The 22,301-nt window shown below is 41.8% G+C and overlaps 1 protein-coding gene across 3 annotated transcripts in view; it reads left to right on the plus strand.

Moving 5' to 3' along the window:
* The window catches only part of rasgrf2b (Ras protein-specific guanine nucleotide-releasing factor 2b), a 45,180-nt gene extending 23,137 nt beyond the window's left edge, over positions 1-22,043 (plus strand). For 2 of the 3 annotated variants that reach the window (XM_037099405.1, XM_037099408.1), the window contains exons 6-29: positions 309-425; positions 600-679; positions 1,402-1,595; positions 1,757-1,866; positions 1,947-2,065; positions 3,120-3,280; positions 3,409-3,475; positions 3,959-4,095; positions 5,125-5,207; positions 5,539-5,787; positions 7,659-7,751; positions 9,476-9,969; positions 11,774-11,899; positions 13,041-13,130; positions 13,960-14,066; positions 15,252-15,364; positions 15,542-15,602; positions 17,161-17,264; positions 17,990-18,074; positions 18,164-18,361; positions 18,839-18,918; positions 19,017-19,134; positions 19,227-19,295; positions 19,832-22,043. In XM_037099405.1, coding sequence (XP_036955300.1) covers positions 309-425; positions 600-679; positions 1,402-1,595; positions 1,757-1,866; positions 1,947-2,065; positions 3,120-3,280; positions 3,409-3,475; positions 3,959-4,095; positions 5,125-5,207; positions 5,539-5,787; positions 7,659-7,751; positions 9,476-9,969; positions 11,774-11,899; positions 13,041-13,130; positions 13,960-14,066; positions 15,252-15,364; positions 15,542-15,602; positions 17,161-17,264; positions 17,990-18,074; positions 18,164-18,361; positions 18,839-18,918; positions 19,017-19,134; positions 19,227-19,295; positions 19,832-19,924 — 3,148 coding nt within the window. In that variant the 3' untranslated portion in view covers positions 19,925-22,043. The remainder of the gene's footprint in view (positions 1-308; positions 426-599; positions 680-1,401; positions 1,596-1,756; positions 1,867-1,946; positions 2,066-3,119; positions 3,281-3,408; positions 3,476-3,958; positions 4,096-5,124; positions 5,208-5,538; positions 5,788-7,658; positions 7,752-9,475; positions 9,970-11,773; positions 11,900-13,040; positions 13,131-13,959; positions 14,067-15,251; positions 15,365-15,541; positions 15,603-17,160; positions 17,265-17,989; positions 18,075-18,163; positions 18,362-18,838; positions 18,919-19,016; positions 19,135-19,226; positions 19,296-19,831) is intronic. The other variant, XM_037099407.1, reaches the window with a different exon arrangement.
* Positions 22,044-22,301: the final 258 nt, after the last annotated feature.

Genomic DNA, 22,301 nt, shown 5'->3' on the forward strand with positions numbered 1-22,301 from the left:
CAATTTATATGACATTGCTGGGAATCTTTTGTTCCTCACAGGTCTAACAGCTGTTTAAGATAAGATACAGTAGATAAGATGAGATGAGACTTAATTGATGCCTCACTTGTTAAAGCAGATAACAGATAAAAACCAAGAAATTAATAGAACAGAATGAAAAAGGGAGATGTATTAATAACAAAGGACGTGTTTTACAAAAATATGCCCCCCCCCAAAAAGACATGTGATACTTGCGCCCCCAGTACGAACCCAGACTTTATAAGTTGAAATGTAAGAGTGTTTTTCTGTTTGTCCGTGTGTGATGACAGGTACGTCCACCAGCTCTACATCCTGGTAAACTGTTTCCTCAGACCTCTGAGGATGGCTGCCAGCTCCAAGAAACCCCCCATCAGCCATGATGATGTCAGCAGCATCTTCCTCAACAGGTGTGTGCGTTCGTGTGACTGTGTTTGTGTGTGATTAAGCAAGATGTTCTTTTGTTTTTTTGGTTTGTCTGAATCACTGATTGCGCTAATTATGTATAAGAAGAGATTCATAGTAAGGATTTAAAGAACGTTTTGTTTTTGTTGTATGTGTGTGTTTTCACACGACGTCTTCAGCGAGACCATCATGTTTCTACATGAGATCTTCCATCAAGGCTTGAAGGCGAGGATAGCCAACTGGCCAACCCTGGTGCTGGGTAAGCTGCGACTTGATGACACACAGAACACACACATTCACACTGTGTGCATACGCTCTGCAGCCGTTCAGTTGCATCAAGGTCAGGTTTTCAGTTTATCTAATTCAAACGTCACACTTGACGTCTTACTTGCCCATTCTCTCTCTCTCTCACACACACACACGCACACACACACTCATTTCCCTATCTCAGTCCGCAACCGGCACACTCATTGTCTGTCAAGACAATGACCAGCTGGACCAGAAGGCATCCCACGCATTCACCTCCTAAAACAGAAGCATCCTCGACAGATAAGCATCACCAAGGAGACAGACGGCTGAAAGACACGAAAGGCAATGACTTGTGGCAACTTCAAATAGAAAAGGGCATGACGTCACTGTTTTCTGACCCTCAGCCTCAGGCTGACGCTAAACGTAGATTGTTGATCGACAACATGCCTTACTTCAGATTATCTTGTTATATATTTAGTTCATATTGTTTCCTTTTTCTTATTGTCATTGAATATTTAGCATTGAATTTAACTTGTTGACCTCACATAGGCTATATTCAAATAAACAGATAAATCCATCTATGACTTATCAAATCAACACTCTTTAAATCTGTTTTTGCATTTTCTTGCATGGTTTTGAGTCTTTAACCTATTTGAGGGCACATCACTACATCATTCTATTCCCTGATTTGTACATACTACATAATGTATATGTGTGTGTTTTTGTTCCTAGCCGACCTGTTTGACATCCTGCTGCCCATGCTGAACATCTATCAGGAGTTTGTGCGAAACCATCAGTACAGCCTGCAGGTTTTGGCCAACTGTAAGCAGAACAGAGACTTTGACAAGCTGCTGAAACAATATGAGTCTAACGCCGCCTGTGAGGGAAGGATGCTGGAGACCTTCCTCACCTACCCCATGTTCCAGGTAGATCACCAGCACACTCTCCTTTTCACAAATGTACTGTAACACAGAGCAGTCCAAGTATTTTTTTTTTATTGCCACTTGTGAACTTTTATTTCTTTTATTAATTGTTCATATATTTTTAACAACCTTTTTTCCCCCACATTGCTCTTCTCTCCAACAAGATTCCCCGCTACATCATCACCCTGCATGAGTTATTGGCGCACACACCTCATGAGCATGTGGAGCGCAAGAGTCTTGAATTTGCCAAGTCCAAATTAGAGGAACTGTCCAGGTACGCTTGTCAAAATGAGGATTTCCTGATACATCTTCATGTCGAATACTGAACTAACTGGTGTGCTTGTGTGTGCTCAGAGTAATGCATGATGAGGTGAGTGACACTGAGAACATCCGGAAGAACCTGGCCATTGAGAGGATGATAGTGGAGGGCTGTGACATCCTGCTGGACACCAGCCAGACCTTTGTCAGGCAGGGTAAGTCACTGTCAGCTCTGGAGGTTTTCCCTGACACACTGACCGTCCTGCCTGTCAGCCTGTCATCTGAGACCACGGACATGGTACGGTAGCTTGGTGGAGCTCAGTCACTGAATCATGACTTTAGCTACTGTAATACTTCCTCCTGGGAATGGTTTGGCTCTCTGTCAGCTTGCCAAGCGAGAATCTGGTTCTATAAATTTGATGTGGTCTCACTGAAAACTTATGTGGGGATGATAGCAAATAGCATTACTAACGGGGTCAAGATATGGTCAGAGTTTTTGTTCATTCAACAAACATTATCATCAGAATGAGATGAAACAACGGTGTTGATGTCATTTCAAAGACATCTACTGCATGTATTGTATTGCAGAGACGTCTTCTGATGTCAGCAAGCTAACTTGTTGCTAGTAGATCAAAGTGTGTCAACCTCCTTCGTTCAGTCACCTGTGATTCTCAGCTCTGCTAGCCGTTCCACCCACTGCTGATGCCTGACTCTCAGTGGCTTCTCTCCCGCTGTGCTTCTCTGCTCAACCCTTCAGTCTTAGTCCTGGTCAAATCTGCAGGAACTCACCTTCATACTATATCCCCCATATTTAAACTGACCTCTGTTGGTCATGTGGGCCGTGTTCAGTGACCCATCTCGGTGTCCCATCGTATTCACAGCTGAGCCCCGGTGCTTGTGGTTACTTCCCCTGTGACCAAAAGACTCAGTCCAGGCAGATTCTAGGACCACTGGTGCAAATCATTGTCAACATTGCTGAGATATAGATTAAGTTGAAGTCAGTTTACCATATAAGGTGCAGAAAGTGGAGGTGATCAAAGGTTCCTCTCAGTTTTTATTGCTTCTAGCAGAAATAGCTTTTGACAGTGAATTTGCCCATTTTAATCATTTTTCAACATCCTCATATCTGCCAGGTGCACACACAAAACGCATTTGTGCAGAAATGTTCAGCAGTGTTGCTTTTGTGTCTGCTTAGTAAACACAGCCCTCGGCTCTGTGTGAGCTTAATGAAATGTAATGTAATCCAGTGCTGCTGCTCCTGCTCCTCAGGCTCTCTGATCCAGCTGCCGTCGGTCGAGCGAGGGAAGCTCAGCAAGGTCCGTCTGGGCTCCCTCTCTCTAAAGAAGGAAGGGGAAAGGCAGTGCTTCCTCTTCACCAAACACTTCCTAGTCTGCACACGCAGCTCCGGGGGGAAACTGCACCTTCTCAAGGTGAGAACTCCTCCAGCTCGGTAGCATAAGCAAATCTCAGAGAAGGAATTCAGTTTGGAATCGATCGTAATTTTTAACCAGAATGCCAATAAACAGATGTTGATATTTTTTCTATGAAACTCTTGCAGCAAGGTGGAGTTTTGTCCCTGATTGACTGCACCCTCATAGAGGAGCCAGATGCCAGCGACGAGGAATGTAAGTTCACCACATCAGTGAAGTGCTGCTGCCACGCTGGTTGACGGGCTGGCAGCTCTTATTGGCCCATGTAGGCCCTTCAGCACTCCTGGAGGTTAATTAGGTGTCAGATGATAAGTGTCCAGAAATTACTTCCCTTTAAATATCAAACGCTCACCCCGTAAATGTCGGGTTTTGATCTTTTGACATAACAGGTCCATTATTCTTTTTTTTTTTTTTTTTTTTTTTCCGGGGATTCATTTTGCAAATAGGGAGATTGATGAAACTCCCGTTCAGCCACACAAACACAAGCCCAGAGGCAATCACACTTCGCTTCAACACACACGTTTACACTTAAGCCTCAGGGGGTGTAGAATGAAGATAACAGGTCAGCTTAATTAACCCTATGTGTGTGTGTGTGTGTGCATGTATGTTTTTACCATCATCACCATAAGGAGGGCTGCTGAACTGTAAAAAGCCCTCTCTGTTTCCTCTCTCACGCAGCTAAAGCCAGTGGTCAGGTGTTCGGTCAGCTGGACTTTAAGCTTGTTGTGGAGCCGTCAGACTCGCCCTCATTCACCGTGGTGTTGCTGGCACCGTCGCGGCAGGAAAAGGCAGCGTGGACCAGTGATATTAGCCAGGTGACACACAAACACACACCCAGACAAACACAGAATAACAAGAACCTCCAAATAGCGAGCGCATGTCTCCACCGGGTATTGAGAAGGCTTAGTGATAAGTAAACACAGACACGGGTGCAGCTCCCCAGAGGCGAGTTCAGCTCACTGCCTCAGTGCCACACAAACAGAGTAGTGCCATACAAGCATGGCAGACTGGATAAATTCTTACAGGACAAAAGATATATAGATTTAAGTTGGCTAATGGCTTCTTTTTTTTTTTAATTCCCCATCAACCACACATTTAAAAGACCCCCTCCATGTTTTCACATTCATTGTGTGAAAATTTTCCTCTGTGCTCATATAAAGTCTGATTTCAAAAGGCCGGCCTGTGAGCATGACTCGTGACATCACCAATAGTTTGGAAGCCACTCCTGGTCCAATAGTCAATATACACAAATGTGATTTGGAAACTTGAAGCCTCCAGTGCACAGACACTGAGAATGGACTTTATGGTGAAGTGTAGTAAACTCCAGTGAAGTATTCTTGAGCTTTTCATGGGTGAGAAGGGACAGGGCCATTTTAAGGATTATTTGAAAGTAAATTCCAAAAATTCTCCTGGACATGTTCCCTTTCCCTCTTGTAGAGTCATTATTTTACTGTAAAACTTCATCTTTATTTATTTTTGTCACAAAAATGACATTTAACTTGTATGGACTCACCAAACATTAAAACTAAATGATATTTGAGTGTAGTGGCTAGAAAAGCAATTACAATGAAATGTGTAATGGAAAGAATCACTTTGAGATAAATGGGAAATGTATACATATTTCCCTGAAGCACCCCTCTTTTGTTAAAATTATCTTTTTATTCATTATCTCTATCTTTTAATACTTTTCTATTTGTTGCACTTTTTCTGCTTTCTCTCACTATAATGGAAAAACATGATCTATGTTTGTGCTCTAAGATTTAATAGTGACATGCAGGAAAAATAGACCCCTCTGTAGTGCTGTGTACTGTACTTATCTTCCTTCTCTGCCTCTGTCTCTGTAGTGTATAGATAATATCCGGTGTAATGGCCTGATGACTAGTGTATTTGAGGAGAACTCTAAAGTGACTGTGCCTCATATGATCAAGTAAGTGCATTTGTGTTTGTGAAGAGGAATGTCTTCATGCCGGTGTTGTAACAGTTTATGACGTAGCTTACCCAGCTGAAAATGTTACACTTGTGTTGATGTACAGTAAATTGCTAGGTTGTATGTTATGTATTATGATTTCTTATATTTATTCATGCCACTCTTTCTTTAGCTTTCTTCTTTGGATGATATGAATTGTTTTCGATTTCCCCTCCTTTACTTGGCTGTTCACTCAGTTACTTTCACAACCTTTTCCTTGCTTAGCAACCCAGCAGTCACCCATGCTTGGTTATGTGTTTTGTGTGTATGTGTGTGTGTGTATATTCATCAGATCCGATGTGCGTCTCCATAAAGATGATGTTGACATTTGCTTCAGCAAGACGCTCAACTCCTGCAAGGTCCCCCAGATCCGCTACGCCAGCGTGGAGCGGCTGCTGGAGAGGCTGACCGACCTGCGCTTCCTCTCCATCGACTTCCTCAACACCTTCCTGCACACGTACAGGATTTTCACCACGGCAACGGTGGTCATGGACAAACTGGCCGACATCTACAAGAAGCCCTTCTCCTCCATACCGATCAGGTCATACAATGCAGCAAATCTCACAGACATAGATGCAGCTCACACACACTCCCCCTCCCTCACCTCTTTTTTTTAAGCTCCCACCTCTGTAGACAAAGGCTGAATGCATACTGGCTGTATTATATACTAACCTTTATGCGAAGGCCAGTTGAATGGATGCTCCGACAAGGTTTTTGGCGAAGCCATGGGAATATACAGTGCGTCAGATGAGGAGTTTTTCTCTCTCTGTCTCTCTCTGCCTGCTTTATTCGTGCTCTCTCTCTCTCTTATTAGGTCTCTGGCTGCATAAGAATGTGTGTGTTTTCATTCCTCCCTTGGCTTTACTTGTCTTAGCTTTTCTACTGGCAAAGCTGTGTCTTTTCCTCAGGCAACAGGCAGGTCTGTGTGTAAGGCATAACTCACCATGACCTGTCGCAAAGAAGACTCATCCAGAGGCCAGAGGTGTGCAGGATGGACAGTGTGGGGGGAAAGTCCCCTTACTCAAACTGTTACTTGAACAGGATACGCTTCATTTTTGCCCTTAAAGTCGCTCCAGGTGGGCAGTTGAGCCGTCTGAATGCCCCTCTAATGAAACATTTGCACTTTTTTTCCCATAGAAGAACTTTGTTACTTTGTAGCAGAACATGATTTACTGTATTTCAGTGGTTTACTGTTGTGATGCTTTTAGCTGTTCTGTTGGGCTCCAGGGATATGGATTATTAATGGATGGGCTGCCATTAATATTTTTACAGACGTTCAGTTGTTTTTATTGTGGGTGTCTGCTAGTAAATGTTTATATCCTCTGTATGAATAATCAGTTTTGGCTCCTGTCTCTTTAAGGCCCCACTCCTGAAAAGCCCAGTCTGCTATGATTGGTCAGCTCTCACAGGCCTGAGCAGGCACCGTCTACCATATCCCTGCATGTTTTTGCAACCACAGCCATGCTAGAGGGCGTGGCCGAAGTCTGTGACTGTACAGTTGTGACATCACAACCTTGCCAAAGTCGTGAGGGTTCGTTTGAAGCCAGTTTCTGAATAGGGGCTGTGTGTATTTCTCAGTGTTTTGATATTTTTGAAGTATTCATACAGCACCTAGATTTTCTTTATAGTGCAAAAATTAATCTCACTTTCTACAATATGGGACCTCTAATTATTGAGTTAAATATCTCAACATCTGCCATCAGCTAAGCTGTGATACCAGCTAGTTTTCCAGGGGTCCCTGATTGTTTTTCCCTAATGACTTTGTTGATCCTTTAACTTTTCATCTGATGCGATCATCAAAACTACACACTGAAGTACAGTCAAGGCTGTTGGGAAGGTCACTAGTTTTGACCTCCCCAACAGCCTTGACTATACTTCAGTGTCTAGTGCTAATGATCAAACGCTGCCATGCTAACACACCACACAGAGCCGCTTTGCTGCGTGCTTTGTCTATTATATCTTTCAGATGTCATCTTGGACTTGAGCATTGCAATTTCCTCTCTTGCAAATGATTAGATTGAAACTTTGGGGGGATGTTTTGGTTCTAGCATCCATGAACCTTTAACTGAAATGCCCCGCCCCCCTGAAGTCCCTTTACACACGGCTCTCTGCATCTGTTCATTTGCTCTAGATTTTTGTCCCTTGTGCTGATGTGTCAATATCTGGGACTGAGCGTATGCTGCTCTCCTCTTACTCACAGATGCGCTGCCTCTCCTCCCCCTCAAACACACCGTTCGCTCACAAAAAGATACATGTATCATCCTTTCATCATCTTCCCTCAAACCATGTTCAGTGTTCGCTCACATGTCCTACTTGCATTTCCGTGTCTCACTGCGGCCATCACACCCGTCCAATCATGTCTCTGTGTTTTCCTCCACCCCCCCGTCTCTTCATGTCCCCCTCCGACTACAGGGCGCAGTACCACTCATTTGACCGTCTGTCCATCTCATCCATCTGTCCCGACTACAGTCTGAAGATCAAGAAGATAGCCATGGATCAGTCCAAGTAACCAACTCTTCTCTCTCTCTGTCCTCCTTCTGACTCTTTCCAACTTTTCCTGCCTGTTCTTTCTTTCCTCTGGTCTTGGTCTGACACTACTGATGCATGATTTTTTCATCGACAACAGACAAATCGCAGGGGTGACATTTCACCAGTTCTAAACAGGAAATATGGGCGCAGGGAAAGATTACATGTATTCTACGCTCTGCTGCTGGCCCGTAGCATGTTTTCTCACTGGAGCATCACTTCCTCAGGGCTGTTTTTCTCTCCGTTATTATATTGATCCCAGTCTCTTTTATATCCTCTTCTTAAGCATCTTTCACTGCTTGCTTCCTCTTTTTCCGCTGCTTGCCTCGAATTTCTTCAGCGTTTCCCCGACTCTCTGCTTTTCATGTAACTTCCCTTCCTCTGGCCTCCTTTAATTTCTCCCTCTCATCTTTCAATCTGGGATGCAATTTGTTCCTCTATTTCCTGCTGAATAACAGGCTTGTGCGAGTAAACGATGGCTGTGTTCATCTATGCATGATTACTCCTCCCCTGATGTAGCTCAGTACATATTAAAAAAATTGGTAACCAAAATGCTTGTTGATTAAAGCTTTTGCACTTGTTATTGCCAAGTAAATAAGGCGTTTAAATGTTGCAAATGTAACCTGCAACCAAAAAAGGATTGTTTTCTAGATGGAACATTTTTGTTGTAAATGATATTCCCGTTTCAGGCAAATAATTTACTAAATTCATAGGCAGTAACTTTCAGCTTTAGGGTGCTTTTTTAAGGGTGTTCTCATAAATATTTGCTGAACAGTTTTAGGCTAGTCTGAATGTTTTTTATGGATCGAGCCACAGTTTTAGATCAGTGCAGCAGAATGTTAAACCGTCAAACTGAGCTCTGGGGGCCAACATGGGTACTTGAGTGGGTTGTAAGCCATCCCGGCAAAAGGAGGAATGGAATATTTCAACTCTTATAACATTTATTTTGGAAATAGGAGTAACATGGGAGGAAATGAGGGAGGATTTGGCATATCAACCTTAAAAAGGGCTTTTTGACTCCAGTCTGGTTTTGCTCAGTTTGACTGAAATCACTGTCATGACAAGTGGGGCAAATGTTGCTTTTCAGCTCTGTACATTCCCTGGATATCTTATTTAACAATGAGATCTGTCCATAGATGTAAATCCCTGTTGGGGGCTGGGGGGACACAACCTCCACATCCTTGGTGATGATTCTCTGTAGGTCCTTCAGGACAGGTTTATAATAACTTCTCCAACTACTTTCTGAATCTTAGAACTGTGGAACCGTGTACACAGAGTGCTAAAACTACTCTACTGCTGTTCATCTTATGTGGATGTAAACACCCTTAAAGCTGAAAGTTTTTATTTTTCATTTCTATTTACTGCAATACAGAAACAACATGATAGAAATTGTGTCGCTGCTCTAATACTTTATGACGGCGCTGTGTGCGCCCGCCCAGTCTGGATAAGTACCTTAGCTAATGCCTCAAATGTAACATTGAATGCTGCAAAATCTAAAAATCTTCTGAGACATAGTTTTTTCTGCTCTTCTTCTGTTGTTTATGAATTCTAAATGCACATTGCGCCATCTTATTTTGACAAATTACGTTTTCTACTGAACCTTTTACACCTTGAGGGAGGCAGACAGATAGATCAGCCCTATTTCTTGGTTCTTTATCTGACATCCTCTGATTTGGCTAACATTTCTTAAACTCTCCTTTCAGGTCCTTGGAGCTGTTCTTCGCCACCAATCAGAACAACAGAGGTGGCGAGCACACAAACGACAAATCCCCTCGCCTCTGCCGCAAGTTCTCCTCTCCACCTCCCCTCTCCATCCCGTCCCGCACCTCCTCCCCAGTCCGAACCCGCAAGCTCTCTCTCCACTCCCCCATCAGTGCCCGGGTCGGAGGCCTCGACCTAACAAGTCCTCTGTCAAACTCCGGCATCAACCATAACACTTCCCAGTCCGCCACCAGTAGCCCCACATCTGCCCACACACCCCAAACCCCAACGCCTCAGACCCCAACTCCGACTGCCACCTCTCCTCCTCTTCCTCCCTCTTCCACCTCTCCCCCACCCAACAACTCGAAGCCACTGCAAGACCAATCTCCTGCCACTCCCACGTCCCCTGATCAGAGTCCCTGCTCGACCGCAGAGGGGGAGGAGGTGCCCAAGATCGACCCGTTTTGTGGGAAAATGAGAAGGAGCATCCGCAGAAGTATGTGTCCACATAAAAAATTATCTGTCACTATCTTTTAGTGCTGTTGCAGTACATAACCTGAGCTCTGGTATGGTGGCAATCAATACTTTTCGATATCATACTTTTAAATGCCTAAATGCAAGCAGCAATACAAAAACCCTAACTTAAGAATACAGTAAGATGTGATATTCAAACCGGGAATTATGTGATCATAATTTAAGTTTAGTTTTTCAGTCCACAAATAATCATAAACGGGAAAAAAATAAAAAATGGCTCTGCACAGCTCATCTGTCGTAAGTCTCAAGTTGCTTTGAAAAGACGTTTTTACACACTTTTAGAAGCAGAAATCTTCACTGTAGCTGCTAAGAGCACTCTGTCCGAAGCAGAGCTGCATGTCAAAAGTGCAAATCACATCTTTTCAAATCAGTTTTAGATCTTGGGTATTTTCGAAGACTTGGAGAACGTGGGACAAAAAGCAGTCCCCATCAGTCTCCAAATGTTTTGATTGTGTGAAATGATACAACATTTGAATAATTTTCTTCATGTTTGGGGCCTGTAAAAGTAAACCACTGGCAGATGATTAAATTATTGCACTGTGCTTCCACTTATCGCCATGTGCACCTTGGACTTACAGAGCCTTATTGGCTTACAAAGAGCTGGAGGTCGCTCATCAAATGACACAGTGTGAAGTGTCCCCTGTGAGAGCAGAACAGGCGCCTGGTGGGACGTCATTATCTCCTTCGATTTGTGTGCTTGAGTCAGCTAATATGACTTCCCACCACACATGCACAGATCTTCAAATTTGTGGCGTTAAACAGCGCTCTCTGACTGCGTAGAGAGTAGGGGCATCTGAAGCAGCACAGCAAGGGCGAGCTGCAGATCCTCATTAGCATGTGCGCGCACACATACACTATGCATGTGTGCAAAAACGCGCGTGTGTGTGTGACAGCTGCTAACAGCTCACTAAGAGACAAAAAGCCATTAGCGCTCGTACCAGCGAGCCATTCTCACCTCCTCTGCACACTGTGTCTCAGCTTCTTTAGCTCTTAATTAGGCGGACTATCTATGTGTTTATATGCGTCTATGTACATATGGCTAGTTTGCATATTAGACATAGTTGTTTGTCTGATGGTCTTGACCCTTTTTTCTCAGTCTGTCACAAAAAAAAAAAGGAAGTGCGACATTCTGAGCGTATGTTCAAGAGTCATCGGGTGAAACCTCTATGTCTTTCATGCAATATACAAATTCATTTGAATGAATCAACATGATTTTCAAAGCAAAGCACCAGGATATGAAAGTCAGAAGCATAAAACAATCAGGCACCGTATTAAGTTAATAATGCTATGGGTCAAATACAGCAGAGGTCAAATTAAAGGAAAACCATGAAATATGAGTAGAGTTTGAAAATTACTGTATTCCATGGCTTTCACAGTCACCACATCCCACATAGACAGTGCTCTCCCCAAAATGAAAACAAAGGATTTTACAGGGGGAAACGGTGTGCCATCCCTCTAGTGGCACATGCAAAGGTCAAAGACATGTTTTCTTCCAGAGAAATCAAAGGTAATCTGAGACATTACGGGTATGAATACAGCTACTCACACATGAGAAAATGTGCAGGGAACAAATACTTGTCTTGTTGCTATCTGCTGGGGTTAATGAGAGATGTCTCCGTGGCTGTGGACTTAAGTATGATAAAGTCCCCCTCTCCAGTAGAGCAGCAACAGTAATAACCATCATCATCATCATCATCATCATCATCATCATCATCATCATCATCACTATCATCATCATCTTGTCCCTCTCCCCTCCTCCTGTCTAGCTGTGCTGGAGTCGGTGTCACTGGAGAAAATAATCCCGGAGTCTCCTCAGAGCAGCGAAGCAGGAGACATGTCTCCGTGTCGCTCCCCTTCCACACCTCGACATCTCCGCTACAGACAGCCTGGAGGTAACAGAGTGTGTGTGTGTGTGTGTGTGTGTATGTGTGTGTGTGTGTGTTTGTGTGTGGTTTATGACTCATAACTGGGCGGCAGTGCAGTTTCCAGGGGCCCTCACAGTGAGGCAGAGCTGTACCCACTGACAACTCTGCAAAGGTCCCAGACCCTGGAGGCAGACTGTGACTCTTGGGATTGTTTTCCATGAAGTGAGATCTTCATTACTGTTATGATCGCAGTGAGGATTCCTGCATGGCTGTTCTGAAAATATTTGTGCCAACTCTCAGAAGTGTTTTTATGGTCTGCATTGTGCCTGTAACAACGATGATAATGTTGTTGATAGGACATTACATTTCACGCACTTAACGTTGTGTGAATCTTCGGTAGTAAGGTTCTGCCGCATATTTCACAACACAAAAGCCATGTGATAATATTAATCCTGTTGGGCATGTCAGTGATTTGGGCCTGTATATCTATTTAATGATCTGTTTTCAGCTGTGTGTTTATGCTTCTAACACACATCAGTCATTGAAGAATGTCAAATGTCTTCCCCAAAACTACGTAGTGCACCTTTAGGATAATTCATAATGGATGGTTACCTTTTCAAATTTCTATTTTGCTTCTATAATTTCCACACAGTATATTCTAAACTCTCATTAAACAAACACTTCACAAAATAATACATTTCTGCAATTATTTTCTTGCAAATGACTGTCTTATAATTTGGTTATTTGGTCAGTTTTGAATTTGGCATATAGTGCTAACTAACATACAGCCTTTACTTCACAGATTATGTTTTCAATATTCTGCCTTTGTGTTTTAAGGACATTTAAATGATGTATAATTAGGAAAACTTCAATTATTTGTACATTAACATATGGATGTTTCACCAACATTTCAAAGCAATGAAATCAACGACTACTTAGTTTTTAGTTTAGGAAAAATAACCAGAATGCTGGTTGCCATTCATATTAACAGTTTTGATTAAAATAATAGTTTAAGTCACTTGTGACCATTGTAATCACATTTTATTATGTCCACATAACAAGGTTACTTTGATTCCCTTGTTGCCCCCACCCCCCCACCCCCCTCAACAATTAAAATTACAACAGTCTTGTTGTTATTAATGATAATTATGTGTTTGTGTGTTTGCAGTCCAGTCAGGGGAGAACTCACGCTGCCCCGTCTCTCCTGCTTCAGCGTTTGCCATCGCTACAGCAGCAGCAGGCCATGGTTCACCACCAGGTAACACACAAACACACAAACACACACACACACACACACACACACACACACACACACACACACACACACACACACACACAAACACACACAAACACATGCACACAGGATTTGTTTTAATCTCAGCCCAAAAAGCAAAAAAGGGAATTTCAAAGCTGAATTTCAAAGCTGAATCAAAGCTGATAATGATGTTTTTATCTGGGCAGATCTGAGATCTGTATGATTTCATCTACTACCCTAGTACAATAAAGATAAATTGAACTTAGTATGGTTAAAGAATGGATGAATGTCATTTTGATAGTGAAGTACATTTTGCTGCAAAAGCTTTTGATTTTACTTTTACCTCTGTAAAAGTTTGAAAGATCCTTAAATGAGCTTTGTGACAATTCACGTGTATTAATCTTTTTTTTACCGGATTTTAATGCGCCATTAGAAATGAGACCTTGCATGTCTCTCTCTGTTGACTATACACACTTTCAGACGATTTGTTAAAGTTGTTTAAAGTTGCTGGACAGCTGATGTCTCTGTGAAGGACTCTGGTCTGATTTTCTGTGGCAGTCCTAATTATGTGAATTCATGCACTTTTTTCATGTAAGAAACTGAGTTCCCCAGTGTGAATAAACAACTGTCTCCCAGCGCAACACAGAATTGCTACAGAGCCCCTTTAATAATCTTTTTTTTTTTTTTACTTTTCAATCTCTGACTGAGCTCGCTTTTGCTGATAAATACTGCAAAGGTCTCAGATCATCAAGGAAAGTTTCACATCATCACACAAAAATAACTTCTTCTCTCTGTCTCTGTGTTTCCCTTTTGGTTTAAATCTTTCCTCCAGTGTTTACAAACTCTGAAAGAACTTGCGATAAAGATTTCATCATTCGCCGAGCTGCGACCAACAGAGTTCTCAACGTGCTGCGCCACTGGGTCTCCAAACACTCACAGGTCTGTCTGCACCCACCGCTGTGTGTGTGTGTGTGTGTGTGTGTGTGTGTGTGTGTGTGTGTGTGTGTGTGTGTGTGTGTGTGTGTGTGTGTGTGTGTGTGTGTGTGTGGTCCTCTGGGTTGATCAAGTCTGTGGTCTCATTAACGCAGGTGTCTGATGCGTTCTCTCCCTGCTTTGCAACTCTCACTTGAAAAAGTAAACAGCCATATGCACACACACACACAAACACACACACACACACACACACACCTAATATTGTTGCTGTGTCAATTGGACGACCAGCTAAGCCCAGTTCAGTCCACCTACCCACTCTTCTACTGAGCAGCCAGTCGTTGCCTCTAATGAACTGAATATCACGGTAATTGCCTGACTGTATCGATTCGCTTTATGTATTTTTTTTAATAACACAAAACGCTGTGATGACAGGTCAGCTTTAGTTGGCTTATTAACGCCGAGGCAAGCACAAAGACACACACACACATACACACACACACACATACCCACACACATTTTCTCTTTGAGGGGCCAAAGAACAAAGAGCTTGTTAAGACTGACCTTTGAACAGGAGTTAAATTGGAGGCAGGAGTGAACGGAGAAGAAAAAAAAAAAAGAGGAAAAGAAGGTATGACTGGAAGGAATGAGGGGGGTCAGGGAGAGGAGTGGAGAGCTGGCTGATTGGTCGGGAGGAGTGAGCAGAGAAAGTCATTAATATTGGGAGAGAAAATAGAGTGAGCAGTATTTTAGCACTGCATGTAATACTGTGGTGTTTGCTGGTGTTGTCCTCAGCGGTGGAGGTGAAGTATTTAGACTGTTCTGAGAGGATGATCAGATCCCCAGAACACTGTTTGGTGGCAGGGTCCACCAAAAATAAACAAAGGAAAACAGTTTGAAACTGTGTTGTCCTTCAAGGTCAGTTCATTCAGTTACAGAAATTAAGAATGTTTGTTTGTTTAGTTTGTTAGTGCCTTAAACAGTTGGTAAAGGAAGATCTTTCTGTTCTGATTAAAATGTCCTCCCCAGAAACACATACTGTAGTTCACTGCCGAGTAAATTCAAAGCAAACCCTGTAAATATTTCTCACAATATTGTTAAGGAGCCTTTTCTTAATAGAAACGGTTTATTTTCCAGTTAGACTTCTTAGAATTTGCAGATCAAGTATCAAAGTTCATTTGTGTTTGTGTGCAGGACTTTGAGATGAACGGGGAGCTCAAGATGTCAGTGATCTGTCTCCTAGAGGAGGTGCTCAGAGACCCGGACCTGTTGCCTCAGGAGAGAAAAGCTACTGCCAACATACTAAGGTACAGAACACACACACACACACACACACACACACACACACACACACACACACACACACACACACACACAGTATGAAGCATATAATCAGCATATAATAATGTAATTCTATTCTTTTCTGTTCTGTTTAACTCTGTTTGATATTTTATGTTGTGTATGTTGTGCATCATGGACTCCAGTGCCCTTTCTCAAGACGAGCAGGACGATGCCCAGCTGAGGATAGAGGACATCTTACAGATGGTGGGGAAACTGCAGCACACAAAATGCTTGTATAACAAAACAATAATGAGTCATTGTAACAACATATTATCATTTTAGATTGACTCGGTTGGGAGTATACATCCTCCAAAGCCCCAAAGTCCTCTTTAATTCAGTAAAGTCTAACCCAATATTAAATAAAATATTTAAAATCTACTAGATCAGGATTTTTAACTGTATCCATCTAGCTTTTCATCAAGATCCATGCACTATTCCCTTAGCAATTAATCAAAATCTCACAATGTTAAAGAAAATGATTTCTGTATCTGATCCTTTATCCAAATCTGCACAAAAAAGTTGAGTTCTATTCAGGACCTCGGCCGACCCTCCACTCAAGTTTCATGGAACTTCATTCTATAGTTTTTGTGTAATCGTGCTGACAAACCAACCAACAGATAGACAACATAACCTCCTTGGGGGAGGAAACAAAGACCGCAAATCCTAAAGACAAAGTTAAGGGATTGTAAACCTGCAGCCAGAGGGGAGAAGCTGAAACTCAGTGTGCAGTGGGTGGGTTCACCAATCAGCCTGCTGGACCACTTTACTATTTGGTTAAGTGAGCTTTTATTTTTCAAAGAGAGAGTCCCAAACCAGGCTGCTCGTGTAAATAATAAAACCAATTCAATAAAAGCATGGTAAAAGAAAGTCATGATGGATTTGTTGATATGGAAACGACTCAGTTTCCTCAAACAGAACAGATGCTGATGCCCTTTTTTGCACACAGCTTCACAGTTAGTTTCAAATGTGAGTTTTGAGTCCATAATCGTCCCCAGTTATTTATAATATTGCACACATTGAACAGTTTGACCTTTGATTGATGTGACCCCCATCTTTTTCCTTTACCAACTGAACATTTACCTCGCTACAATATGATACTTTAGATTCCGATCACTCAATTGTTTCCACTGTGTGTGGCATCAAGAAAAAAGCTCAAAAAGCAAAAAAAGCTCGATCCAAATTTAGTCGTCCAGGTTGTTTTTATGCCTGTAATATATCCCCCCACATGGTTTCAAAATCAAGTTAATTTGTTCTAGTTAGGAAACTGCAAAGAAGAGAAGCTGCATATCGACTCCTCGTATTACTGTTATGATTAAAATATATTGCAGACTGGATGAGCGATATGGCTTTTAAGTTGATTTTGGATGTTTGCGCTGTTTCTCAACGGGATGAAGCAAGGTGCCCCTGACCCTGAAGTACTTACACATTAACACACCTACCCCAAATACTATACTAATATTCTGCCTCCTTTGTTCCTTCAGTTCCCAGAGATGAAATTTAAGCTGTTAACTGCTTTGGTTTGATGATGACAGGGAGTCACAGACAGACACACGATGTAAGAAGCAATAAGCCAGAACACAGTGGTCAGAACAGAAGATCTATCCTCCAGTCAGACTTCTAAATACATACAGTGCTTCTCCAGGGGACTGCCAACTGTCACAAAACATCTTCATCACAGCCAGCTTTTATTAGACATTTACTTCTACTTATTTTTGAAAAGGTGTTTGTCTATGATCGTGTCTGTCCCCATCTGTGTGTTAAGGCGGACTGTCCGAAGGCGGAGTGTTTTGAGTCCCTGTCGGCGATGGAGCTGGCCGAGCAGATCACTCTGCTGGACCACATCGTCTTCAGGAGCATTCCTTACGAGTCAGTACTCTCGTGACAACGGTCACACTCTGAGCCGCGTCAGGCAAAACACAACTCATTCACCGTTACGGATGCCGCTTAAGATGAGAGCAGTTAATCACCACAGTTTCCGTCAGCAGCTCCATCCAGCTCCATTAGCACCCAATTTTTCCTCTACCACTGGTTACATACGATGGATGCCACTTAAAGATTATTTCAATTATTATTAATTATGTTTTTTTAAGGTGTAAAGGTGTTTGTATTCCTTTTCTATTTCAATTTTTATTTTTAACAATGCAATTACACATCACACAGCAGTAAAAAACAGAGTAAAACAGGTTAAAAGCTTCACTGTATCGCATCTGTTTCTACTGTGTTGTGCTGCCTCAAAAAGAGAGAGAAAAAAATATCCAGTTCTTCAGTTTTTGAAATTAAAGACTAATTGAACTAATATAGAAATGCAAGTTTAAAGCAAAGCTGTTTTGTCATTTCTCAAATCTTTATACTTTTTACAAAATGTACATACAACATACATATATGCCCAGTTCACTTTTTCACCTCTCACTATCCTTTTTCTTCACTAATGTTGTTTTAAAAGTTCAAGAAATTAATTTAAACCCGTTCCAGAGTTGTGATGATATCCTTGAGTCACAGGTTTATCATGTCTTGTGAGAGCGTTATGTTATATTTTAGTGTGTGTGATCTCATTTTAAACTCATCACATGCCTCTGTCCTCCCTCACTAAGAGAGTTCCTGGGCCAGGGCTGGATGAAGGTTGATAAGACGGAACGGACGCCGTACATCATGAAGACTAGTCAACACTTCAATGATGTGAGGAAGCACTTCTTTTTCAACCCCCGACTCTAACGCAAATGTCCAGCACACGTCCTTTAATATTCTCTTTCCTTTACCTTTTGAAGATGAGTAACCTGGTGGCGTCACAGATTATGACCCACACTGATGTGGGCTCGAGGTCCAGCTCCATAGAGAAGTGGGTCGCCGTGGCCGACATCTGCCGCTGTCTCAACAACTACAATGGAGTACTGGAGATCACGTCTGCACTCAATCGCAGTGCAATCTACCGCTTGAAGAAGACCTGGGCTAAAGTCAGCAAACAGGTGGAATTATTAACCATTAATTATTGAAGTATTATATATCTATCTATCTATCTATCTATCTATCTATATCTATCTATATCTATATCTCTCTCTCTATATATATATCTCTATATCTATATATATATATATAGATATAGATATATATATATATATATATATATATATATAATTGATGTTATTTGAGAGTTCAGAGAAATAAAAGGCTGAAAGACATTTAGCCGTGATGTTCAGTTTCTGCACTTAGCTTAATTCTGATGAGCACTAAATCAATTGAGGCCATAATGATCCAACAACCAGACAGTCTGTCTCTCCAACAAGCCCTGCTGCCTATTCACGACCGGAGCAAATCCGATTTTGTCATTTTATTATGACAATCTTTTCTTAAGAGTAAGGGGATCTTGGGTTAATGCAGCTGTCCTGTCATGTTCATCATGATATTCCTTTTGAATTTTTTTTTTAAATGTGTGTTTGTGGTAGACTAAAGCCCTGATGGACAAACTGCAGAAGACTGTGTCCTCTGAGGGAAGGTTTAAAAACCTGAGGGAGACCCTGAAAAAGTAAGACTTAAATCCTGTCAATAAATATGCTTCTATTGAAATTGAGAGACTTTGTTTTGCACATTATTTTTTCACATTTCATCTTCATCTTCCTCCAGCTGCAATCCTCCATGTGTGCCGTACCTGGGAATGTATCTAACAGACCTGGCCTTTATTGAGGAGGGGACACCTAATTTCACTGAGGAAGGTCTTGTTAACTTCTCCAAAATGAGGATGGTAGGCACATGCATGCAGAGAACAAATGCATTAATCATCTGAACATGTACACTGTACTTTAATCATCATCTTAAATTCCACATTTTCTGTAGATATCACACATCATCAGAGAGATCCGCCAGTTCCAGCAGACTCCGTACAGAATAGAGCATCAAGCCAAGGTATGTTCCTGTCCAACGTGTTGATTTTTTTTCTTTATTTAATAAAAAGTGTAGTTGCAAAGTCCTTTACAAATGATACATGTGAGATTTTTTGGAGCTGAAATCATGGCCCGGTAAAAGCCATCTTAAATCAACAACCCTCCATTTTTGCTACAAGCTGGACCAATCCGAGAACTGTCAGAGCGTACTTAAGATGAAATCCATTTTTGGCTGACTTGCAATGTAATTTTGATCCCTAGTAACCCTAATAAAAACTATTTTGTTTTTTATAACATGGCTATAATGCCATAAATCATTTTAAAAAGAAAGAAAGAAACTGATTATTTATTTTGTGATTTTGATGAAAAATCATTACTTTAAGCTTGAATTTAATTTAGTCCTTTTTTTGCACACGGCTCGTTCAAGGACTGTTCATCCAACAGAAATATCTGTCATCATCTTGTATCTGCTAAGAGATATCAAACATCTTGCCTTTTTGATTTAAAATCTGAAAATGAACCCTGCAGATGTGAATACAGACATTTTTTTCTGTCCAGGTGACCCAGTACCTTCTGGATAAGACTCTGATCATGGATGAAGACACACTCTATGATCTCTCGCTGAAGATCGAGCCCAGGCTTCCTGCCTGAGTCACAGCTGCTCGCAGCCAGTGGGAGCCTGCCTGACCTGGGCCCTAACCCTCCTCCAAGGGCAAACACGCCCACGTAATCTCATCAATCAAGAGAAAAATTGGGAAGTTTTTAAGAGCAGCATGGAAATGGAATAAAGAGCGCTAAAGACTGAAGTGAGAGAGAAGGAAGCATGAGAGGTTTACAAGAGACCGAGGGAGCATGAGAGAGGATTTCTGAGGACTGGTTGTCTTCACAGTGAACTAGAGGAAAAGGTTTTGGTTGCAGTGCATGGAGGTCTCTGTGTGGGCTCGTCTTTCCCTGGTCGAGAGTGCGGTGCGCACGACATCACACTTTCTCCGACGGGCCTGAGAGTGCAGGAAGGGGTTGGAGCATGTGTGGAAGGACAAAACAGAGATGTAGCATATACAGATAGTGTGACAGAGAGATGTCTGTGCTCGTGTCTCTGTGCTGTTGTCTGCGTTCTGTTGCCTGTGCATTTCCGTGCCATGTCCCTGGAGCAGCAGCCCCCCAAAAAATTTGCTTTCTGTCGCGATGGTCACTGCGTTAAACTTGCATGATTTCAGCTTGAGATTTAACTGTCTAAATGACCTTCAACCTTCCCCCCTGACCTTCAGCTTAGCATGCTTCACTCTTTCCCAGAGTGACTCTCTAAGCCACTATGCATCCTCAGTGGGCTGGGAGCGGCAAAATGCCTTGAAGCCTTCAAATATAATGTAGAGAGACTCTAAAATGAAACACATGAAAATTTGATATATTTTGACAAAGTGGCTTATTTTTCCATTGATAAAACAATTGATTCTGTATGTGTCTTCAGTCAGTCTCCGCCTAAAGACTTCCCATGAGAATGAAGAGCTCTTTCTTATTTTAATGTCCACATGAATGATACAAAAATTTTAAAAATTTCATCAGTGCCTTCCACTAGTGTAGGTCTCTCCCCAATGATTGCCAATTCACACACATGAAGTCCAACATATAAATCTTAAGGTTTCCTGTTAGAATCCGACTGTAGTTTCACTCTTTTCTTTTTTTCAGAATATAGGTCGTCTGGACTGAACCGTAGCATGTTAGTGTAAACACAGTAAAGTCAGTGCAGCATCTTATCGTAAGCAAATATCTCCCTCTAGTGTTTAGACATTGTTATAACCTCTATTGACCCAAAGCTTCTTGCGGCATTTGTGTGCAGTTTAATTTCTTCTGCTTTTACAAATTGTCACATACTGACGTGTGTAGTCAGGTCCCAGTGTGTAACTCTTGGATGTAGGCTGGGACAGTTTTTTGCACTCTCTGAGATGTAGCTTTGCTTGAGTGACAGTATGATCGTTATTTACATGCTATTTATTTCATCAGATACTGTATTTATCTTATTTTTGTATATAGTGTCTCCACACATATCATATGATTGATGAATTTGAATTGTCATGCTGTGAATATAGATTTTATTGGGGTTTTTTTTTTTTTGTTCGGTTTTTTCTCTAGTTTTGCATCCATGGCTCTTGTATTGCAAGAAATCTGTTTAACTTTATTCTAGAAAAAAAAAGAAAGAAAAGAAGTCTTTTGAAGGTTAAGAAAATGTAGCATTTGAATAATGAGAATTTGTTTTTCTGTATTGCTAATATGATGAACATAGTTGTCCTGCATGCACACACAACAGCTGCATGTTGTGCATGTCTGAACCAGACGCTCCCTGTACGTTGTCCCTCTGCTTCTCTATATTAATATTGTCTCTGTAGCTGTCGGGAGACTCTGCTTAAAGGCGTAGAAACAATATTTGGTCCATCGAATCTGGCACGTTTGTCTCTTAGTGTACCTCACAACATCACCAAAATAATCTTTAAGCTATGTCATCTGCAAAAGTAGCAGTGTTGGAAGTCATGCACGCCTCAGTGAAAACAGAACTTTCCTCATGAAACAGTTGTTCCAGATTGACCCAGAGGAAATGTTTCCAGGCTTTGCTTTCGGGACAACTTGTCCTTTGCGCTGCGTCTGTAACTCTGAGTGGCTGTTTCACACACAGGTTTGAGACTACAGGATGCTGTGTTTGTATTGTAATATCATCTGTGTGTATTTGTTTGCATTTTTCACTTGTAGGTGCAGGGGAAATAAATTCAACATGCCTTATGTTTTTGCACATTTTCCTTGGACGGCGCAAAGAGTTCTGTGATATTAAGTTGTTTCTGCTCCTTCTGGCAACAACTTGTCTGAACGTTAACTCACATGTCAATGTTTCCAGCATACTGTAGGGCTCCAACAAACTCTGGTGCATCAACAAATATCGTAACAAACTCTGGGGGACAAAAGATTACCTTTGTAGGTTTTGTCAGTTAACCCAGAAGTAACCGTTACTATCAGGCTACAGTATACAAAAAAAAAAAGT

The sequence above is a fragment of the Acanthopagrus latus genome, chromosome 5 (genome assembly GCF_904848185.1).
Source record: "Acanthopagrus latus isolate v.2019 chromosome 5, fAcaLat1.1, whole genome shotgun sequence".
In the NCBI taxonomy this organism is placed as follows: Eukaryota; Metazoa; Chordata; class Actinopteri; order Spariformes; family Sparidae; genus Acanthopagrus; species Acanthopagrus latus.